The sequence below is a fragment of the Oncorhynchus mykiss genome, chromosome 1 (assembly GCF_057628025.1).
Source record: "Oncorhynchus mykiss isolate SJ-2025 chromosome 1, ASM5762802v1, whole genome shotgun sequence".
In the NCBI taxonomy this organism is placed as follows: domain Eukaryota; kingdom Metazoa; phylum Chordata; class Actinopteri; order Salmoniformes; family Salmonidae; genus Oncorhynchus; species Oncorhynchus mykiss.
The window spans coordinates 60,033,050-60,057,415 of NC_143022.1; the positions used below are offsets into that span (position 1 = coordinate 60,033,050).

The 24,366-nt window shown below is 44.3% G+C and overlaps 1 protein-coding gene across 4 annotated transcripts in view; it reads right to left on the reverse strand.

The window, feature by feature from the left end:
* Positions 1-13,116, reverse strand: part of smoc2 (SPARC related modular calcium binding 2) — a 76,912-nt gene extending 63,796 nt beyond the window's left edge. For all 4 annotated transcript variants that reach the window (XM_021605735.3, XM_021605723.3, XM_021605727.3 and 1 more), the window contains exon 1: positions 12,285-13,116. In XM_021605735.3, the coding sequence (XP_021461410.1) occupies positions 12,285-12,359 (75 nt within the window). In that variant the 5' untranslated portion in view covers positions 12,360-13,116. The remainder of the gene's footprint in view (positions 1-12,284) is intronic.
* Positions 13,117-24,366: the final 11,250 nt, after the last annotated feature.

Here is a 24,366-nt window from a genome sequence, read left to right on the forward strand (position 1 = left end):
ACAACACCTCATAAGATTGCCTGCTGCAGTTGATCGAGATATGTCCAGTTTGCAACCGAATATTCAGCATAGAAAATACCAACAAGGGAGCCCTCATCAATATCATGCAGACATGCCCTCGCTGTGAGAATTCCTATAAATTGAGCAGTCAATCAATCAATCAAATGTATTTTGTATTTTTTATTTGTTTTTTGTATTTTTTACATCAGCCGATGCCACAAAGTGAAGAAACCTAGAGAGAAACCATGCTTTGAGGGGTGACCAGTCCTCTTCTGGCTGTGCTGGGTGGAGATTATAACAGAACATGGCCAAGATGTTCAAACGTTCATAGATGATCAGCATGGTCAGATAACAATAATCACAGTGGTTGTAGAGGGTGCAACAGGACAGCACCTCAGGAGTAAATGTCAGTCATCCACATGTTGGCAAGTATCCGGCCAGTAACCTTCACCTGTCAGCGGCAACAGATTTTGGCAAGAGTGAAACCTCTCACTTCGCCTCTTACTCTCTGATCCATCTAAGCTGGGGAAAAATGGCGCAATAGTAAAAAAAATTGTAATTGTAGTTAATTACCATGTTTCTGCGCTGAACTAGGTTGAATATTTGCTCAATTTAAACTATGACTCCGTTCAACCCAGCATCCCAAATAGTACTTGATTTGATTTATTTTGTGATTTTTTTTTTTTTTTTTTTTTTGTGAATTTTGATTTCCTCTCTAGATTAACAGTGCACTGGTTAATCGCTCAGCACTACCGACCAGTATCTTTGATGAGTGGCCAGGAGCTGATCTACGCTGCTATGCCCATCAATGGGGCTCTGGCAAAGACCTCACCTCTGGCCTGCTCACCAATGGTCGTCAATGGGGAGAACAGAATTAGGTAGGTTTAGTCTGACAAGGCACTCAACACATCAACTCAACACATTCACAATGAGGTGATTACTAATAATACACTACAGCACAAATGTCCAGTAACAGTAACACTATTTTCATTCCATGTGTCGCTGATGAAATCTGCCTCAACTCTGCCTATTACTGCAGATGGACTGGAGATGCTTTTGCCAGACGGCAGCCTCAGTCGTTTGATGGGAAGACTATAGTTGGGTAGGTTTTATCTGACCTGTTCAATCTTTAACATAGTACTTGTTTGTGTGTCAGATACTCTATTTCCTATCCTAACTGCCATTGCTAATAATACACATACACTATGTGTGTGTATTCACAGAAACATGTATGGAGCCAGCACATGGAGACTTGAAAGATGAGGTGATGAAGTCCAGACTGACAGACAGGCTTGATACTGATGTCTCTGAATGGAGACCTGGCACTCGGCATAACATTTTTACTAGACACAACTTTTACTTGTATTGTCTTTTTTATTATTGAATTGAGTGGTATCAGTCAATATCGGGAGGGAGAAACCCTGTGTATTCTACACCAGGATCAGGGAACTCCTGTTGTATATGGGACACCACACAGGAAGGTATGACCACTCTGACATGTTTGCCAAGGTAGCCCCATTACCACCAGACAGAATGCTGTGAATGGCAATGAAAGATGAAAGGTGGACATTGTTATATTAGTAGAACACTGCTTCTACGGTTTTACGTAAAGGCTTGTTTATTATATATGGACCTGTTACTACATTTAAAAGTGATCAAAACACTTAGATTATCTACATAAATTCAGCAAATGCATTCTTCTCATATTACTCTGTAGGCTACTGATTTATTCCAAGCTATTGAACTCAACCTCAATGAAGTTAGTTTGTTGTGATTAAGTTGAGGGAAAAAGCTGCGGGCTGCTGACAGATGGATGTGTCTTGATGGTGGCAAAGGCACACCCAAGAAGCACCCACATCGAACCACACCCACAAGCCAACTCACATTTGGCTTCTGTCATGGCCACTAGCATTTCTTGAGGAGCAAGCTAAAAAATGAGGCCAAATCAGCGGGTGCAGTTCCCCTTTAAAGTTAAAGGAAACTTTAAGGGAAAAGATAAAGGGAAAATTAACTTAAGATGTTTTATACAACTGGGCTCATAGGCATGGACAACATCACCTTAGAGTCACCCGGGTCAAACTGAGTACAGGAAGTGTGTACAGATAAAGCATGGAGGTCCCCAACACGTTTAGCCGATGCAAAAAGCAATGAGCAAGGAAGTTCTTTAGAAGAGGATCTTCAGATCCACCGACTCCAGAGGCTCAAAGGGGAACACAGTGCCTCCAAAACCAGCGTCAAGTACCATGTGGGCGAAATAGGTTTAGAGACCCGTCTGATACGTCGTGCACCGTCCAGGAACCACACAACCAGGGGGTGGGCCCCCGGTGTGGCTCAATCAATTCCCACATGACACTCTAAGATAGTGGCCATGTACACATTTAAGGTAGAGAATGCCCGCCCCTGCTCAAAAAGCTCCTGTAGGAACATAAGGATGTCCCTCACAGAGCAATCAAAAGTAACCAGCCCTTTATCATGGCACCAGAGCTCAAACGATTGCCTCTTATACGCATACAGCCTTCTCGTGGAGGACGCCTTTGGGGATTGAACGGTAGCAATAACATTCAGAGGTAAACCTCTAGCCATCAAGGGCCAGGCACATAGGAACCGAATCTCCAGCCTTGCATGCCAAACCCATGCGCATGGGACAACAGGTCACTGCGCAACAGGAGTTGCCATGAGTCCCTGCCTAAAGGGCAAACGATCTCCTCGAACCAAGGCTGCCTGGACCAACGGGGAGACACAAGAATCAATGATAATCCCTTCCGGCGCACTCTCTCAAACATGGGCTGAATCAGAACCACTGGCGGAAACGCGTAAAGGAGGGTCCAAAGCCACTGGTGCACCAGAGCCTCCATTCCAAATGGGGCACTCGGGTCCCTCATCAAGAAAAGTAGACTACACTGCACGTTTTCTCGTGATGCGTAAAGATCTACATCGGCCCTGCCAAACCTCTCCCATATCTGGGCAAACACCCAGGGGTGAAGTCTCCACTCCTTGCGGAACAACACATGGTCCCTCAATATTGGCACGAAGGCCTTGGGAACAGTGGACGTGATGACGCCGTAGAAAATTGTAGCCTGTACCCCGATGTTCCTGTTCGCATGATCCACAGAAATATTGCACATGGGCGCTATTGATTGGAGCAGACAGTGAGCCTCCCGTCATACAGCTCTGAAAAAGCTAAATAAATTCCCAGGAATCAAACCAATCGCCTATAAAACCCATTACCTGTACCACTAAGCACCTAATAGGGACTAGTGAGCTACAGGCACGAATCAGCTATTAATCCCAGTAATGAGCCGCCTATGGGGGAGAGTGCCCCCTTGTGGACAGAGAGCGAATCTCCCAATTTATTACTCTCACCCTGGGAGATTGATATACCCTTTGAACCAGGTGAACACCATGGAACGGGGGGGGGAGTATCAGGGGGCTTTAAACACGGACAAGCTTCCAAACTAAGTTGTGTTTCCATGAGACTGTATAGCCTGGACAAAGCCTGGCCCCTTATGGACACAGGGGCTACGGCATTGGTTGACGTAGCACCCTGTTTGGCCGTAACCATACGTGGAGGCACTGATGTCACAGTAATGTTTTTGTCCAGGGGCTCACCAGTCACTCAGACCTGTGCTAAGGTCCCTCGCTCCGAGGATTACCCGAGCCAAGTGCTCGGAGGCTGCTTTCTCATCGGAGGTGCCCGCAAGCCCCACTTCCTCCACTCCCTCCAACTCCAGGAATTGGAAATAGGAATGTGATTGCCTTAATGCTGAGGGAAAGCTAGTAAACTTAATTTGCCAGAAGTTATGCACGCTAACCAACTTTAACCATGATGAGGCTTCTAGTCTAGCTAGCCTCTTTGACCGCAGCACAATCCGTTTAGAATAACCAAGAAACTGAACGCTAGCTACATATACTAAATAAGAGAGCTACCCAAGCAATTCCACCGTTAGGAAGCCGGAATAGATGACAGTAGCTAGCTCGCCTCTGCAAGTTAGCTAACCTGGCTAGCATGCTATGCAGCGCTTGTTAGCTAGCCTGATCTCAAAAATCTACTTAGGACCGAATCACCGAGGTGGGACCTTGAGCCTTCATCGAGACAAAACATACAAGACAACAAACGTATCTTTTAATTAATTTGTGCATGGTCGCAAACCCAAACTAGCTTGTTAGCCTTAGTTGTTTCGGACGCGTTAACCATCTTACTTACTGCTATAGCCAGGCCAAACTATTCAAAGAATAACTAATTGTTTGTGATTAGGAAACTTATGAGAACCATGCCAAATTCAACAAACAAAGTTCTTGATAGTATGCTCTACCACTAAGGGACAGTTAAGTTGACACAATGTAAGACAGTTTCGTGTTACAATTGTTTGTTTAGTAAAGTGAATCGTTCCGTTTCACACCGAGGTGAAGAACAGAATAATTGAAGGAATGAATTCGAGCCTCAAGCTTTATCACCTGTGGAAGGCGGGGCTTCCAGCAAGGTGCATATTTCGAGAGTGTGCGACTCCCCATAGTATTTGACCGAAGTTGACTAACTTAAAGGGAACTACAAACGTCTTCTGATTAATCAATTTCTCCTGAGGCAAAACATTAAAGCCACTCTGTCTCACCAGACCACAACCTAACACCACAACATTCCATGTTATATCTATTGTCTCACAAAGTTCTTTACATGTATTAACCATGTGAAGCATCTATGTAGGCCTTATAAAGGGTTTATGAAGGCTTAATTTAATGAATGAGTTATTGTTTGTGTGACCAAATATAGCCTAAATACAATATCAGTTATGTTTTCTAAGGGTCCTATTATGACGGTTCACCAATAAAGTGTAATTCTGAGACTCAGCCACCAACTTGAGTCCAGTAGATTATATATGCATACCAGGGAATGTTTTGTGTTGCAATAGTTTACTACATGGTAGAAGTTGTCTCATTGTTATAGTCATATCCCGAGCATGACCCTGCACCGTGCTCACACAGCAAATTTGAGTTCAGAATTTTAACAACCACAGTGTTAATTGTAATACTTTCTTAGTGTGTAAATGTAACTGACAGAAAGGTTGTTAAAATAATACTTTTCAAAGTGTTGAAAAACTAACACCCCAAGAGTGTTGGCGTGTATATGGGAGGCAAAGTCAGGTGCAAGAGAGCGGAGTATAATAAAAAGGCTCACTTTAATACCGGTTACCAAATGACAGCACATAACAAATACTAGTGTCAAAACACGGTCTAAAACAAAAGTGCAGCGCTTGACAATAACAATAAACAATCACTCACAAATACAACATGGGGAACAGAGGGTTAAATAATAAACAAGTAATTGTTTGAGTGAATCCAGGTGTGATAAGACAAAGACAGAACAAATGGAAAATGAAAAGTGGATCAGCGGTGGCTAGAAAGCCAGTGACGTCGACCGCCGAACACCGCCCGAACAAGGAGAGAGATCGACTTCGGCGGAAGTCACTTAGGCTACTGTTAGTGGATTGAGCACAGTGCACAACAATGGCTGTGAAAGTGGGATAAAATGCCTAATAATCAAAAACCTAAAACAATGTTAAATAATAAGATATGATCTCTGAAAGCTCATGCAAATAGTTACCAAATGTTTCTGTGGTAAGCAATGAATACCTGTGGAGTTACAGTATCTCATTCTGGGGTGTTGTTTTAACACTGTAGGGTGTAAAGGCCTATTTGTATATTTATTTCCCAGGGTTCCTTTCAAGTAAATTTTAGAGGTACTTGTAGTACACATTACATGTTTGCTAGTGACAGAAACATTATTGTTGCATTTCACAGCTTTCAGTCCTGCAACCTTCAGCAAGTGAGTGCCTAAGTGAATATTTTATCATAAAGATGTAATTATTTATGACAATATATTACTTTTTTTGACAATATCATACAGCCTAGTTTTACCCTAACACAGTGGTCTGAAACACTTGGTTTGCAGGCCACATCGGCAAGTCATATTAGGATATCCAACAATTGGAACTTGTAAGGGATAAATGAGACTACCTAAACCATCTACACTGGAACAACCATCTCAATAATGGATGCAATAAGTCCAACCACTTACAGATCGGATATGTTAAGAGAAATGTGTTATCTTTGGGTAGTATAAGAACAATTAATCAATCAATATGCATGCAGAAACATAGATATTAAAACAAACAATTATAAATAGCAACCTGCAGCAAGGGATACTGGGAAATATGATCATGAGGCCCCTTCCATGGTTTTTTTTCACTCTGACAGAGAAATTACCTCAACACAGTGGAGTAACAAAAACCCCACTTCATTTATTCACTGCAGGTGGCGTCAATTTCAATCCCACTGGTGTTCATTCCATTAGAATCAAAAGTCAGATATAATACTCGCAACACTTTTTACCTCAACGCTGAGATGTTAAAACAAACACACACACACACCAAACACTGCTCCATCCCTCTGCCTCCACAAGGACAGAGTGCACACATATATCAGTGTGTGTGTATGTGTTTGTGCACGGCTAGTCTCTGAGAACAGTTGATGACGGAAGTTTACATGCACCTTAGCCAAGTATATTTAAACTCAGTTTTCACAATTCCTGACATTTAATCCTAGTAATAATTCCCTGTCTTAGGTCAGTTAGGATCAGCACTTTATTTTAAGAATGTGAAATGTCACAATAATAGAAATGATAATTATTTCTTTCAGCTATTATATATTTCATTACATTCCCAGTGGGTCAGATGTTTACATACACTCAATTGGTATTTGGTAGAATTGCCTTTAAATTCTTTAACTTGGGTCAAACGTTTCCGGTAGCCTTCCACAAGCTTCCCACAATAAGTTGGGTGAATTTTGGCCCATCCTCCAGGCAGAGCTGGAGTAACTGATTCAGGTTTGTAGGCCTCCTTGCTCGCACATGTTTTTTCAGTTCTGCCCACAAATCATCTATAGGATTGATGTTAGGGCTTGTGATGACCACTCCAATACCTTGACTTTGTTGTCCTTAAGCCATTTTGCCACAACTTTGGAAGTATGCTTGGGGTCATTGTCCATTTGGAAGATCCATTTGCGACCAAGCTTTTACTTCCTGACTGATGTCTTGAGATGTTGCATCAATATATCCACATCATTTTCCTGCCTCATGATGCCATCTATTTTGTGAAGTGCACCAGTGCCTCCTGCAGCAAAGCACCCCCACAACATGATGCTGCCACCCCCGTGCTTCACAGTTGGGATGGTGTTCTTTGGCTTGCAAGCCTCCCCCTTTTCCTCCAAACAAAACAATGGTCATTATCGCCAAAAAGTTCTATTTTTGTTTCATCAGACCAGAGGACATTTCTCCAAAAAAGTACAATCTTTGTCCCCATGTGCAGTTGTAAACCATAGTCTGGCTTTTTTATGGCGGTTTTGGAGCAGTGGCTTCTTCCTTGCTGAGCGGCCTTTCAGGCTACGTCAATATAGAACTTGTTTTACTGTGAATATAGATACCTTTGTACCTGTTTACTCCAGCATTTTCACAAGGTCCTTTGCTGTTGTTCTGGGATTGATTTGCACTTTTCGCACCAAAGTACGTTCATCTCTAGGAGACAGAACACGGCTCTTTCCTGAGCAGTATGACGGCTGCGTTGTCCCATGGTGTTGTCCCATAGTTGCGTACTATTGTTTGTCCATATGAACATGGTACCTTCATGCTTTTATATTTGGTAGCACTTATGTGTTTTTCCTTTGCCTCCAACCCCTTTCGACGTGTGGAACGAATGTGGGTGGGGCTAGGTCTACATAAGGGTGCTAATTTTTTTTAAATCACAAAAGCTCTGACGAAAGCCGTGAGGCCAATAAGTAAGCTTATTAATATCAGTGATACTATCAAGAGCAGTGTACAGTTTCCTGTTTCCTTCATCTTGTTCAACTGTTGCCATGCACCTGCAAAAAAGATTGCTCAGATGTGCGAATGCCTAATTTTGTATGGTCCATCAATTTTGTGGTCCATCATTTTTTTTAGGTCTTGGCTGATTTCTTTTGATTTTCCTGTGATGTCAAGCAAAGAGGCACTGAGTTTGAAGGTAGGCCTTAAAATACATCCACAGGTACACCTCCAAATGACTCAAATGATGTCACTTAGCCTATCAGAAGCTTCTAAAGCCATGACAATATTTTCTGGAATTTTCCAAGCTGTTTAAAGACACAGTCATCATAGTGTATGTAAACTTCTGACCCACTGGAATTGTGATACAGTGAATTATAAGTGAAATAATCTGCCTATGAACAATTTTGAAAAAAGTACTTGTGTCATGCAGAAAGTAGATGTCCTAACCAACTTGCCAAGCTATAGTTGTTAACATGAAATTTGTGGAGTGGTTGAAAAATGAGTTTTAATGACTCCAACCTAAGTGTATGTAAACTTTTGACTTCAACTGTATATCACAGTGTGTGTGTGAGAATGCAGAGCGAGAGGTTCATCTGCACAATGCAATGCTTCCTCCCACATTCCAAAATGCCATGTGCAGGCAGAGGAGAGAGCTTCTCTGACCCCTCACCTCCAGGTTAACAACCCATGGCCATTTGTTTCCCATTGGATATTAAGGCATCCTCGCACAGCCCATAAATAGTGGCACTAAGGGCGGCGGCTGCCACATCAACCTCTAAATCACAGAGGCAAGACTCTGACACTGCGCATTCCTCTGCAGCCACTTCGGCCTCCAGTCTCTACAACTTTCTATTATTCTTACCTGAGCAGAAGTGAGCAGAGATGAGCACTGTGAGCACACTTGATTACGGTCGTAAAAAAAAACTCCATCCACCCAAAAATGTGCTCTTGCCTCTCTTTTCTTCATAAGCATGCAAGGGCTGATGGGTAATATGGAATGGGCACTGTAGTGTTGTTGGGTTTCCCCTGCTGGGTTATGATGCAATGAACATGTTAACATTACACTCTAAGAGGGGACAGCAATTAGGTTGTTTTTAGAGTTCACCAGAAGCCTTGTGTGCATGGTGCTTCAGACCATTAGTCAGATCTAGAGGGGGATGAACTGAGATTGGCCTGTGCTTCGCCTGTGGTAACAATGACAAGTGCTTTGTGAATGTAAATGCACTGGTAAGGCAGTCAAAGCAGAGAGGCATGGACCCCATCCCCAAAGAGTGCATTGTCATCAGTGCTGTTGGATGTAGTCATGTTTGCATATTTGGCTTCTAGCTTGCTGTCTGGGTGACTAGCACAACAAAACTGGAGAGGATCACTGGGCAGACCAGGCACTGGAGCAATGAGCAGGCTGCTAACAGGCACATCATCATCACAGAGACATGCCAGCAGAGATAATCACTCCACTCCTACCATCTGGAGCTGTCAGACCCTACAAACCCAGGGAGATGGCACCTAGAGATTCTATCAGGTCAGACAGAGTACATGCGCCCAGATGCCACTGCTTGGCAGAAAGAATGCACCCAGAGATTCTGTCAAGCCACTTAGCCAGACGGAATACATGCACACAAAAATTCCTCTTAGGTGTCTTTTTGAGGAGCAAAACGTTTGGTGGAAGGTACAATGCTGCGTACAGACCCCCAAGAACTCGCCGAGATACATTGAGTTTCCTTGTAGGCCTATGTGGCGAGGAAACTGTGAAGCAAGCTGTTTATGTGTCTTTTATTAAAGAATTTGAAACAATGTTGTGTCTGTTTGCTGCTTTTCATTCAATCAGGTAGCTAGCTGTTCCTTAGGCTGTAGCCTAAAATACATTTGTTCATATGGGCAGAATATTATATTTTGTAGCATAGGCTACCAAATGTATGACAATAAACAGTTCATGCAAAAATATTGGATCAGGTAAAAGGCAGGGCTAAGGTCGTTTCAATTTGAAGAAGACTCTTTGTCACATTGTGATTTTAGAGACACAAAGTAACAATAGCATCTATGATTAAAGTATGCAGCCCATCCTACGCAATTGGGCACAGTAGCCTAGACCTTGATGCTTTCTCTGTTAAATCTTCTAGACCCTGCTGTAAATCAATCTGACAATAGCAGATAATCAACATAAATGTAGGGGTATTGGATTGAATCCAACATTGATCGCAAAGGTCTTCATAGGTGCGGCGAACTAGACACATAAGTATTCTGGACATTCTTCCGAACACTGTTATGCCACACTTTGTCTGTTTTTGCACCCCATGCTATATCCCAACATCTGACTGTCATTCAGAAGAAAAAAACAATCTGGATGAGCTGATGATGGTTGACAATATCACTAGGCTTAACTAAACACCTGGATTCCAAATGAGCATCCAACAAGTAGTCCTATTGGCCTATGCATATTGAAGTACAACGCAAGTTGGTGACTCTGTCATTTTGGATTTGTATGCCCATGAAAACTGTAAAATATCAACATGAACATTTGATAAAATGGTGCTGCCATTTTTAGCGAACCATCTCATAGACTGAGCAATACTTTTGTCCCGCTGATGGCTCATAAGGGGTTTCTGTTGTATTCATGATGGATTAGAATTTTAAGCTTCAGAACATTCACACCTAGCCTAATGGTCAATCAGCTCACAATTGTCTGGATACTTTCCTACCTGTACAGTGTAGGTCAGTCACATTTCTGTCTCCTTTTCATATCTCAAAAATGCAACAGGTAGCCTATTGATACAGACTTTACATAGGCTATTGGTGACATCACTATAGCCTAATATTCCTCAAATCGATGTAAAGATTTGGTGTGCTGTTGACAAAAAGCGGTACAGAATCTCTAATAATTAGCCTATCCTAAAAAACGAATCATGATGTGCTGAATATGAATGATTCTGCACAGTGCCTTGCTAAATAAAGCCAATTATCATGTTTGAGTAGGCAATAGGCCTCATTTTCAAGAAAATATCATAGGCCTAGTTTTATTATATTGATAATTAGATTCTATGGAGCATACTGAAAGAAAATGAATTAATACAAGGTTAAAATACATTTTCTTTCAGTTTGTCTGTTCCTATATTGAATATGTGCATGTTTTTTTTCCAACTTATTTGCCCAACCCTGTTTTATTTATTCTATCTAAAAGGCAACGAATGCAGCACATGCGAAATACCACTATAATAAGGCTACAAGACTATGAGGCTGTTTTTAGCCTACATACTTTATATCATCCTTCAAACAGGTTTAAACGAGTTTCCCCGCCAAGCAACCAGCCAGCTATTCCCTAGCCAATGTGTTTACACTCGCAATGAGAACGCACAGGCGCGAAAGACGAAAGACTTCGCTGACAGGGAGTTCCACGAAGGAGCAGCGTTTGCACAAAAAATGCTTCGAAAAATGCAATTGTTACAGACAAAATTCACCCAAAGATTCAATAAGGTTAAACTGAAGTATTCTCTAAATTATTTCAGACCTTTGAAAGTCATAACGTTAAATTAGCTATAAGTGTTAGCAGTAATCTAGCTTTCACAATGGACTCTTATACCCAGATATTTTTCACTAAAACGAATTTTAGAATGATGGACTCATGTGGACAAGTCAATATTTGGTGTACCTCTAACATTCATAAAGCCTGAGAACACTGCTCTGGTAAAAATAATAATAATAATCAAAACCACCACCACACTGTGTTTTAATGTATATACAATATGCAATGTTCAGGTATTTAGCGTAATCAGACAACCAGCTAATCTTCTCTCCTATCAAAAATAACTATTTTTACAATGTAGTTTGTTCCTCCTTTGCTCAACTAAACATGTTATCTGTCTCATCTACATGATCTAACTCAATCTAACGAAACAAGGTAAGTTGATTGATTTCATCAATCCAATGCAAGTCAATAGTACCTAAACTAGAATTTTCCAAATCATGTCCAAGTCATCTACAAGTTACTTCATTGAGTTACACAGTCATTTTTGTCATACTTTAGGATGATGATTTGGATATGATTTGGCACGGAAATTAAGAGGGACCTATCATTTCAGTTTAAAAAGATTACATATAAATAAATATATATATATATTAACAGGCCTAAATAAAGAAATACAAAAATGAAAAAATATGGAAAATATCTAGTTCCAGATAAAACAACACTTAAATCAATAGGCTATGTTCATGGGTTCAAAAATATGCAAGTGGAGAATCCGAACCATATGTTATCCTTCGCGGCTCGTAAACTGGTGAAAAAACAGTATTTTCTTAATTGCCATCACATAAAGCCATTGCTCCAAGCGTGCATTTTGCGCGTAAGAAGGCTATATCCAAAATAAACCAATACACAAATATGACAAATGCTCGACTGCAAAAAGTCAGAGTATTCTGGCAAAAGTATACCTACCGTGAGAGCGGAAAACTTCTGAGCGTGCCCGGCGCAAAGGAGGCAGAGAAGGACCAAGAGCAGGCAGACGCGCATCCTGATGGTGGCTCTCAATGAAAATTACGCACGATCCAAAGTGATCCTCCAGCCTACTGTCTCGGCTTCAGCAAAACCAACTGTGTCCTAAGTATCCAAATACTTTTCTTGAGAAAATGCGCTCAATTCAATTACCAAGGTACTCCTTTCAATTGACTTTGTGAAGAAGTTGTGGGCAGACGTTTATTTTATCACACGTTTTTATCTCTGCCAATTCCGTTACTTCTGCAACCTTCTGATACTATCCTTATTTATCGCAGTGCGAAATGCCCCCTGTGTCCTGACCTTTTTCCCTCCCTCAGTGCTCTCTCTCTCTCTCTCTCACACACACACACTCTGTCTCTCTCTCGACTTTTCTCCACACCCCCTCCCTCTCCTCGTATGTGGACTAGATCCCTTATCGGATGCAGGCAGTTCCTTGACGGTAGGTAGGTAGCCTATACGTTTTGAAGTTATCTTTCTGCTGCTGGTAGCTAAAGGCAAACAAAGTTCTATTTTCTTTCTTTCTCCCTCTTTTTCTTTTTTTCCTCTAAACCACAACAGGGAATCCGTTTCTGTTTTGTCCTCTGCTGTGTTATGAGCCTCGCTCAGTAAAGAGAGGACCAGACTGCGTAAAGGCGTAGTGAGTATGGAGTAGCGACTAGCGCATGCGTATGAAAGGTAATGAAAGAGGACAGAACATATAGTGAGCCGCGTGTACAGTCTTGAACTCCCTCTCGAAAACTCAATCTCTCTCTCTTTCTCTCTCTTTCTCTCTAACGCACACGCAAAAGATAGGGATATGGATAGGTCCACATGTCGAAAGGAATGGAAAACCCCTTTGATGCTCTGTGGTCACCCGCATCATGAGCCCTCTGACACCTAAAATAAAAGATGGTCAGGCTGCCCAGCATGGTCTCAGAGCATTTGTATTATTCTGTATGTAAATCCGAGACACCCATTTAGTACATGTTATGAATTACAATTTGTATTAATGTTACGAATTTGCAAAACGTACAATATGTTACACATTTTCGAAATGTACAATATGTTACAGATTCGCAAAATGTATGATATATTACGAATATTGGCTAATGTTAGCTAGGCTAGGGGTTAGGCTGTGAAGGTTAGGGTTTAGATTAGGAGTTAGGTTAAAGGGTTAGGGTTAGCTATTAATTTGAGTGTCTCGGGTTTACACTATGTTACGTCTAGTCTATGAGACCAAGCTGGGCAGCCTTGTATGAGGAATATTGAACTATCATGCCAGATTCCATGGATGGAAGCTCACTGACAGTTTACCCAAACCGCAAACGGTCCAGTGGGCTGCAAAATTGGGTGTGTAATCTCACTAGCTGGGCTTAGAAGGCCAGTGTCCGAGGGCGTGCAAAAAAATGTCATATGGCAGTCAAATAATGTACTGTCGAGTACCTATAGTGTTGGCATTCGGCAAAAGACACATTTGCAAAGTTTTAACACTCAGTGCACAGTGTGCACCGATCATTTCGAATGGAATATTATGGCCAATAGGCTTGGCCTAACAGGCCTACGTAAGATTTGAGGCAAACTTTTTAAAATTATGCTAAGCAAAAATGTAATTTAATAGCCTAATACAAAAAAAACATAAAACATTGTCCATAAAATCTGAAACTGTGGGTTTTAAGGCCATTAAAGTACAGAGACTCAGGAGTGCTTTTGTGTTGACAGCAATGGAGGCTGGTGGGGGGAGCTATAGGAGGACGGGCCCATTGTAATGGCTGGAATGGAATAAAAGGAACTGTATCAAACACATAAAACATATGGAAACCACATTCCACTCTGTTCCATTTATTCCATTCCAGCCATTACAATGAGCCCGTCCTCCTATTGCTTCTCGCACCAGCCTCCACTTGTGGACAGGCCTGTCATAGAGTACAGGAAAGAGTCATGCAAATTAAAATTCCAGTTGAAACATCTACACCACTCACAATAAATAATAACAAAAAAGAGGTTATGGCCAAAGGGGTAATGTGTCTGCACATTACCCTATGTAACCCTATGTCTGCCCCTATGTCTAACCCTATGTCTGCATAGGTTACTAGTCACCGTGCAACAATGTCAACAATGTTACCCTGTCAGTGCACATTCAAAGCAATCATGCCACCTGGTGGCAAGTTAAGTAATTAAATCCACGGTACAACCTTGATTTTAAAGAGGACTTCCTGACCATTGCAACATGAGTTCAAATGTACATATACATTTTTTAACTAATATCTAATAATACGAATGTATACTATCAATACCTATACAAATGTAATGCACTTGAACTAGTAGCTGGGCAGAGAAGAGACTATGAATATGATGAGTCTCCTCTAGTCCAGTTAGCTACCATTCATTTGCCTCTTAGACAGCTCTGCCAGCGTTAACATGTCAAAATATGTTATGTAGCACTATATGGGATCACTCCAATATGGTATTCTTCCGTGCGGCAGGATACATTCCGAGTAAGGATTTCAAATTAGTCCCCTGTATCGGGTAGTGACCCCCTTAAATTGCTGCCTCCCCACTACTTCCATATTTTTCCTTTTCTCGGCTCATTCCGAGAGGATTTTCTTGGTAAGAGCTCTATATTAGAGTGTATAAGCGTAGAAGTATAGCCACAGCTATTCATTAGCTTGATGCAGCTAGCTAACCTCTCCATCTCGGTGCTCTGCTGTTCCCCCATTCGGTTTGACTTATGCCATCTTTTGGGGGTTTTGTCCTCGTTTTATTACTTTTTATTACTTTTGACAGTGTACAAAACTGGGCGATACTCGGTTTGTCCGACTAGTATTGTGGCGCAGAGGGTTTGTCTTAGTTGTCTGTGTGACTTGTCTATCCACCGGAACCCTCACGGTTTAAGCCTTCAGGAACCCTCATGGTTTAAGCCTTCAGGTTCGGGGACCATGCCTATCCCGCAAGATCGGGAGACTGTGTATGTTTCACTCTGGTGGACTTGCAGTTCTCCCCTGAGAGTAAGCTAGGTGTCGCGAGGCGCACCATTTTTTCATCTCACTCAGAGGGCGCAAGCCATCTTGCCTGGACTCTTGTGTGTTCCATGGTGAATGAGCTACGCAAAGTAGCTATCTAATGAGAGGTGACCATTGCAGGACTAAGTACTGCCAACCTGAACCCCCACATATATAGCAAGAAATAAGCTATAAACGTGTGATGTAGAATGCCCTGTCACTTCACGGTCAGGCAGTTCACACTAAATGTCTGTTCCTTCAGATTGTCTCATACTCTTAAACTGATCATTTAGGTCCATATTGTACAGTACTGCGCAGTGTTTACTATAAAAATTGTATATCACATGGTTGGCTTAATTGTTTTTCCAGAAGGAAAAGCTACAGCCATCTCCTCTCCTTCAAATAGGCTGATACTGTAGGACCCATTCTATACTATCATACAGTATTGCGCAGTGTATATATAGGCACAGTAACACACTGAGTCTACCAAACATGGGGAACACCCTACTAATATTTGTTGGGGCAAGGTGTTGAAAGTGTTCCACAGGGATGCTGGCCTATGTTGACTCCAATGCTTTCTACAGTTGTGTCAAGTTGGCTGGATGTCTTTTGGGTGGTGGACCATTCTTGATGAAACTGTTGAGAGTGAAAAACCCAGCAGAGTTGCAGTTCTTGACACAAACCGGTGCATCTGGCACCTACTACCATACACCGTTCAAAGGCACACATACACAATCCATGTCTCAATTGTCTGAAGGCTTAAAAATCCTTCTTTAACCTGTCTCCTCCCCTTCATCTACGCTGATTGAAGTGGATTTAATAAGTGACATCAATAAGGGATCGTAGCTTTCCTCTAGATTCACCTGGTCAGTCTGTCATTGAAAGAGCACGTTCTTAATATTTTGTATACCCAGTAAATTACACTGTTGGCTTAATTTTCCAGTATTGGGCTGAGTTTATGTTCACCATAGTGAGATTACAATGTTGTTTTTTCTCACAGTTGCTGGGTTGCAATAGTTTTCTCTTAAACTAGTTTACAGTACAGACAGTAACTATCATAGTTTCCCATGGAAACTCACCTCTCAGCTCTATTTCAGTGTGTAGCTGTGTGAACTGTAGATATGTTGCACTACTTTACAGTACAGACATGAACTATCCCTTAATTGGAAACTGACAGCACTATTACACAACATTTCTTTTTGCACAATGTGTAGCTGGGTTTACTATAGTTTTTAGTTATTTACGGTAGGCTACATACCAGTTTTCAGTGACTATCCTAGTTTTCCCTTGTAAACTCACCTTTCCTCTATTACACTACGGTCTTGCACAGTGTGTAGCTGGGGTTACTAGTTTTCTGTTGTATTTACAGTTAATACCGTAACTATCCTAGTTTCCCCTGGAAACTAACATTACAGCTCTATTGTAGTGAGGGTTTCAGTGTGTATCTGTATTTACTATAGTTATGTTGCACTACTTTGCAGTACAGACATTAACTATACTAGTTTCCATTGTAAACTCACATTCCAGCTGCATTTGCACTGCTGTTTTTCAAACAGTGGGTAGCTGGGTTGGTGCTCGATTAACTTTTTTCACATAATAACTAGATTACACTGCTGGTCTCACAGTGTTGCCATATTTTTCTGTTACACTTCTCTTCTTCCCACAGAGAGAAATGACCATTTCCAGAATGCCGTTTCACATTGAGATATGCAAGGTGTCCCTGCCCACAGGCAGAGGACTGTGTCTATGAAAGGTGGCACTCGGCAGTCATCCTGAAGTGCTTGCTGCCAGCATTGGCAGCTTCTCACAGGCCCAAAGGCCAAACTGAAAGAGGCAAGCGGAGTCCCCATGGGTACTAAACACAGTGATAGAAGGCAACAAACTCCAATTCCAATGCCGGCCACCGCTACAGTTCTGGCACCTGACTGGACTCTCACATTGCATGGTGAACACCTACTGCAGTATTTCGGTGAAACTGCCTCACCTGGACGATTGGATAGTCTGCCCCATCCAGGGAACAGGCCAAAACAGACATGACGACCCTCTTTAACCACATTCGAGTTCTGGGCCTCACCCTAAACGAGGTGAAGAGTCACCTGACCTCCTCACAGCATCTGATCTACCTCGGGGTGTCCATAGACTCGGCTCTCATGAGGGCACGTCTCCTCAGATGAGAGAAACAAAATTATATCCTAGCTCAACCGTTTCCTGCTCGGACGAGCCATGTCGGTGTTAGAGTGCCAACAGTTATTCAGCCTACTGATGGTGGCTTCACTGTTCAAATCCCACGGCCGGCACCCAAACCAACACATACACCATCAACTGTTGGTGATGGGTGCATGTTTGAAGACCCTATCGAAATGGCTATCTCGCTCCTTCCTGTTAAAGGGGGTGAGCCTGATCAGAGTCCACCTCAGAGAACTTGTGTGAGCTGATGCCTCTGGGTTGGGGTGCCGTGTTAAGAGGCAGGCGGCCAGCGTCCGCTGGAGCCTCCCATGGAATGGTCAACACATCAATGTGCAGGAGCTCGGGGGTATGCCTAGCTCTCCAACAGTTCCAGTCCTACCTGGTAGGACAGTGCCTGGTCCAATGGTTCGGGAGCTCTTGCTGTGGGCCTAGACCCGCTTATCATCGCTGCGAGCAGCACATATCCCAGAGGTCCTGAACAATGCAGTAGACATGCTTTTGAGAGACGGCCCACTGGAGGGGGACTAGATCTTTGGTCTAACAGCTTTGGGATAGGTTCGGGAGAGCACAGGTGGATCTGTTTACATCTCAGGAGAACACTCATTGCCCCAGATGGTTCTCAATGTTGGACCCTACAGGCCCTCTGGGTCTGGACTCCCTCGCTCACGATTGACCGGCAATGACACTTTACGCGTTCCCACAATTTCCCCTGATCACAGCTACGCTAGACTTGGTCGTCTTGATGGGCCACCAACTATTCAAGATAGCTCCATGCTGGCCGAGACCACCATGGTTCAGCATCCTGTTGCCCATCCTCTCGGGGACCCCATGGGAGCTGCCCCTAAGGCCCAACCTGCTCTTCCAGGCTTGGGGGACACTGTGGTATCCGGACCCGCACCGCCTCCAGCTTCGGGCTTGGCCTCTAGTGGACCAATCTAGACCTTCAGGACAATGTGGTGAACACGTTGTGGAGCGCCATGGCATCTTCCACAAATGCATCATGTCTACCTGGTGTGAGAGTCATACACAGGGGGCTGGTGGCATCTTAATTGGGGAGAATGGGCTGTGGTAATGACTGGAACGGAATCAATGAAATGGTATCAATACATCCATTTGCTTCGTTCCGGCCATTATTATGACCTGTTCTCCCCTCAGCAGCCTCCACTGGAGTCACATATGCAAAGTTTTACATTTTTACAGTTTAGACGCTATCTCAGCATGCCATGACAACAGCCAAGACGGACCCATGGGTGGCTACCCATTGCTCTCAAAATGTATGAAGGGAGTTCAACGTCTGTGTCCAGCAAAGGCTCGCTCGGTGCCTAGTTGGAACCTTGACGTGGTGCTGTCAGCTCTTGCTAAGCCGCTCTTGCTAAGCCACAAGCCCCTCAAGCCCCTAGAGTCGATGTCTTTGAAGCACTTATCCATGAAGCTGGGCATTCCTGTTGGCTATTACCTCCACTACGAGTGTGAGTGAACCTCATGCTTTTTCAGTGAGCACTGAATGTTTTTCACAATGGGTCCAGACAGGAGGAGTGTCACCCTCCATCTTAACCCCTAATTCTTGCTGAAGGTCCTGTCTGACAAACATGTGAATCGGGCCTTACATTTGTCTGTATATGCCCCTCCTGTGGATGGGGGTGAGCTGGTTGTTTTTTCCCAAGTGTTATGTGCCTGATGAGGTTCTTGGACACTTACATTACACAGACACAGGCAATACGACAGTCTGATCAGCTATTCATTTGCTATGGTGAGAGAGTTCTAGGATAAGTCTATTGATTCTCACATCGGCCTCTGCCGTCTGCTGTAGTGAGGCATTCTACTAGAGGAGTCGCTACATCATGGGCCCTGCCAGTTGGGCATCGTCTAGGACCTTTTCTAGGTACTATCAAGTAAATGGGGACCCTGCCGATTGAGGTCGGGACGGCTGTTCTGGGAGTTACCTGGTCGGAACACAGCAACTATGACTGCCCTAAACTCAGTCCTACGGGACTTTACTCCCTGTCTGGCCTAGTTCACTGATTCATCTGGTATTGTGATACCATATTGGAGTGATCCAATATAGTGCTACATAATGAAGGTTATGTATGTAAACACGGTTATGTGAGCTATTGGTTCACTCCAATCGTCTTTGTCAGTGATCCATGGCACCTCGAAAAAGGACACAGGGTGGAAGTAGTGCGGCGGTAGCTATTTATGGGGGGCAGCCGCAGCCTCAGCACTACTGAGGTGCATGGGACTAACCTGAAATCCTTACCGTATGTGTACATTAGTACGTGGTAAATTGCAACGTGCCACTCCGGCCACCAGAAGTGGCTTGCTTGTGGGTGTGCTGGCAGCATATAGCAGCGCGGTTCGATTGTGTGGCAAGAATTCAGCATAGCAAGTTTGTATGAAGGTCTGGTTATTAAATGGGTAAATAGTTCATCCATTCTCCATTTCATTCATTTATTCACATGTAAATAGTATTATTCTCTAAACCGCTCTGGTGACAAACAAACCTTGCTGCTCTGTTTCCAATTGTCCACATGGTTGAGAGAACCTTTCAAGTAAGTAAATTAATTTAACAAAAATGTACAAAAAATTGTGTATTATTAGCTAACTAGCTACAGTGCAGGCTAACTCAAATGAGCTGTCCTTGATGTGATCCTGTTGTTGTTACATGCTACACATGCAGATGTGTGTGCACATGCATCTATTTATCCAATGTTATCATGATTTGTTATAAGAGAAATCATATTGCCTACAGTTACCGTGTAGGGCACTGCAAGGTTGCGTGACCAGGGCCATCTGGGACTGCCTCCTGGGGGAATTCAGGTGTGTGAAGGCTACCTGTGTCCTGCATAACTTCATCAGGATGGACACGAGGACCAGGAGGGGATCTGCAGCTCGCCGCAGGATGCTAGAGGGGAGGTCTGCTGCTCTGCAGGATGTTTCAAGGATCGGGGCCGACAAAGCACGGGAGGCAATCTTTGTGCAGGAGATCTTCACCTACTACTTCTTCGAAGAGGGTGCTGTTCCCTGGCAACACCATAGACTACACTATGCACAACCAAAGACTCTTTTAAGAGCTATCCACATGAAAGTATTCTTCCATTTCCTTGCTATAACTGCAGTTATTCAATTCTTAGTTTCTCTGCCTTTGATTTCTACTTCTCAGGTGAGGTGTTGTTTGTAAAGGTGATGTCTGTACAAAAACAAAACAGACACTTTTAATTAAGAGTCACCCATAATGAAAAAAAAGGAACAATTAGACAACCTATAACGCACACCTACACTTGTGTATCAATCTGATTGATGGATTGTGTTGTGCAGTAAACATTCTCAGGTGTATAACTGTGGCTCCTTCCACCTTCAAAGAACAGGCAAGAGGACCAACCATTGAGAATAGTAAGACACTTCCTTATTTACAGTTGAAGTGAGAAGTTTACTTACACTTAGAACTAGTTTTTCAACCACTCCACACATTTCTTGTTAACAAACTATAGTTTGGCAAGTTGGTTAGGACATCTACTTTGTGCATGACACAAGTACTTTTTCCAACAATTGTTTACAGACAGATTACTTCACTTATAATTCACTGTATCACAATTCCAGTGGGTCAGAAGTTTACATTCACGAAGTTGACTGTGCCTTTAAACAGCTTGGAAAATTCCAGAACATTATGTCATGGCTTTAGAAGCTTCTGATAGGTTAATTTACATCATTTAAGTCATTTGGAGGTGTACCTGTTATGGTGAGTGAATGAGGACCCAAAAGCGAACTAACTTAAACAGAGCTTCTTTAATAACCAAACATAGGTAGGCTCAGATAGACCGGCAGATTCCGACAGGACAGGACAAGGTTACAGCAAACATGACGATAGTCTGGCTCAGGCATGAAACACAACAAACAAGAATCCGACAAGGACAGGAACAGAAACAGAGAGAGATATAGGGACCTAATCAGAGGGAAAAAGGGAACAGGTGGGAAACGGGGTGAATGGGTAGTTAGAGGAGACAAGGAACAGCTGGGGGAAAGCGGGGGAGAAAAGGTAACCTAACAACGACCAGCAGAGGGAGACAGGGTGAAGGGAAAGGACAGAGACAAGACACAACATGACAGTACCCCCCCACTCACCGAGCGCCTCCTGGCGCACTCGAGGAGGAAACCTGGCGGCAACGGAGGAAATCCTCGATCAGCGCACGGTCCAGCACGTCCCGAGAGGGAACCCAACTCCTCTCCTCAGGACCGTACCCCTCCCAATCTACGAGGTACTGGTGACCACGGCCCCGAGGACGCATGTCCAAAATTCTACGGACCCTGTAGATGGGTGCGCCCTCGACAAGGATGGGGGGGGGGGGGGGGAAGACGAGCGGGGGCGCGAAGGACGGGCTTGATGCAGGAGACATGGAAGACCGGGTGGACGCGACGAAGGTATCGCGGAAGAAGAAGTCGAACTGCGACAGGATTAATGACCCGAGAAATACGGAACGGACCAATGAACCGCGGGGTCAACTTGCGAGAAGCCGTCTTAAGGGGAAGGTTCTGAGTGGAGAGCCAAACTCTCTGACCGCGACAATATCTAGGACTCTTAGTTCTACGCTTATTAGCAGCCCTCACAGTCTGCGTCCTATAACGGCAAAGTGCAGACCTGACCCTCTTCCAGGTGCGCTCGCAACGTTGGACAAAAGCCTGAGCGGAGGGGACGCTGGACTCGGCGAACTGAGATGAGAACAGCGGAGGCTGGTACCCGAGGCTACTCTGAAAAGGAGATAGCCCGGTCGCAGACGAAGGAAGCGAGTTGTGGGCGTATTCTGCCCAGGGGAGCTGTTCTGACCAAGACGCAGGGTTACGAAAAGAAAGACTGCGTAAGATGCGACCAATAGTCTGATTGGCCCGTTCTGCTTGACCGTTAGACTGGGGGTGAAAGCCGGAAGAGAGACTGACGGAAGCCCCAATCAAACGGCAAAACTCCCTCCAAAATTGAGACGTGAATTGCGGACCTCTGTCCGAAACGACGTCTGACGGAAGGCCATGAATTCTGAAAACATTCTCGATGATGATTTGTGCCGTCTCTTTAGCAGAAGGAAGCTTAGCAAGGGGAATGAAATGAGCCGCCTTAGAGAACCTATCGACAACCGTAAGAATAACAGTCTTCCCCGCTGACGAAGGCAGTCCGGTGACAAAATCTAAGGCGATGTGAGACCACGGTCGAGAGGGAATAGGAAGCGGCCTGAGACGGCCGGCAGGAGGAGAGTTACCGGACTTAGTCTGCGCGCAGACCGAACAAGCAGCCACGAAACGACGCGTGTCATGCTCCCGGGTGGGCCACCAAAAACGCTGGCGAATGGAAGCAAGCGTACCCCGAACGCCAGGGTGGCCGGCTAACTTGGCAGAGTGAGCCCACTGAAGAACGGCCAGACGAGTAGGAACGGGAACTAAAAGAAGGTTCCTAGGACAAGCGCGCGGCGACGGAGTGTGAGTGAGCGCTTGTTTTACCTGCCTCTCAATTCCCCAGACAGTCAACCCGACAACACGCCCCTCAGGGAGAATCCCCTCGGGGTCAGTGGAGGCTACTGAAGAACTGAAGAGACGAGACAAAGCATCAGGCTTGGTGTTCTTAGAGCCCGGACGATAAGAAATCACGAACTCGAAACGAGCGAAAAACAGCGCCCAACGCGCCTGACGCGCATTAAGTCGTTTGGCAGAACGGATGTACTCAAGGTTCCTATGGTCAGTCCAAACGACAAAAGGAACGGTCGCCCCCTCCAACCACTGTCGCCATTCGCCTAGGGCTAACCGGATGGCGAGCAGTTCGCGGTTACCCACATCATAGTTACGTTCCGACGGCGACAGGCGATGAGAAAAATACGCGCATGGGTGGACCTTGTCGTCAGAGAGGGAGCGCTGAGAAAGGATGGCTCCCACGCCCACCTCTGACGCGTCAACCTCGACAACGAACTGTCTAGAGACGTCAGGTGTAACAAGGATAGGAGCGGATGTAAAACGATTCTTGAGGAGATCAAAAGCTCCCTGGGCGGAAACGGACCACTTAAAGCACGTCTTGACAGAAGTAAGGGCTGTGAGAGGAGCTGCCACCTGACCGAAATTACGGATGAAACGACGATAGAAGTTTGCGAAGCCGAGAAAGCGCTGCAGCTCGACGCGTGACTTAGGGACGGGCCAATCAATGACAGCTTGGACCTTAGCGGGATCCATCTTAATGCCTTCAGCGGAAATAACAGAACCGAGAAATGTGACGGAGGAGGCATGAAAAGTGCACTTCTCAGCCTTCACAAAAAGACAATTCTCTAAAAGGCGCTGGAGGACACGTCGAACGTGCTGAACATGAATCTGGAGTGACGGTGAAAAAATCAGGATATCGTCAAGGTAAACGAAAACACAGATGTTCAGCATGTCTCTCAGGACATCATTGACTAATGCCTGAAAGACAGCTGGAGCGTTAGCGAGGCCGAAAGGAAGAACCCGGTATTCAAAGTGCCCTAACGGAGTGTTAAACGCCGTCTTCCACTCGTCCCCCTCCCTGATGCGCACGAGATGGTAAGCGTTACGAAGGTCCAACTTAGTGAAAAACCTGGCTCCCTGCAGGATCTCGAAGGCTGAAGACATAAGAGGAAGCGGATAACGATTCTTCACTGTTATGTCATTCAGCCCTCGATAATCTATGCAGGGGCGCAGAGACCCGTCCTTCTTCTTGGAGAGGAGGAGGGGACTATGGTACCGGCGTCAAGAGCTACAGACAAATAATCTTCGAGAGCCTTACGTTCGGGAGCCGACAGAGAGTATAGTCTACCCCGGGGGGGGGGTGGTTCCCGGAAGGAGATCAATACTACAATCATACGACCGGTGTGGAG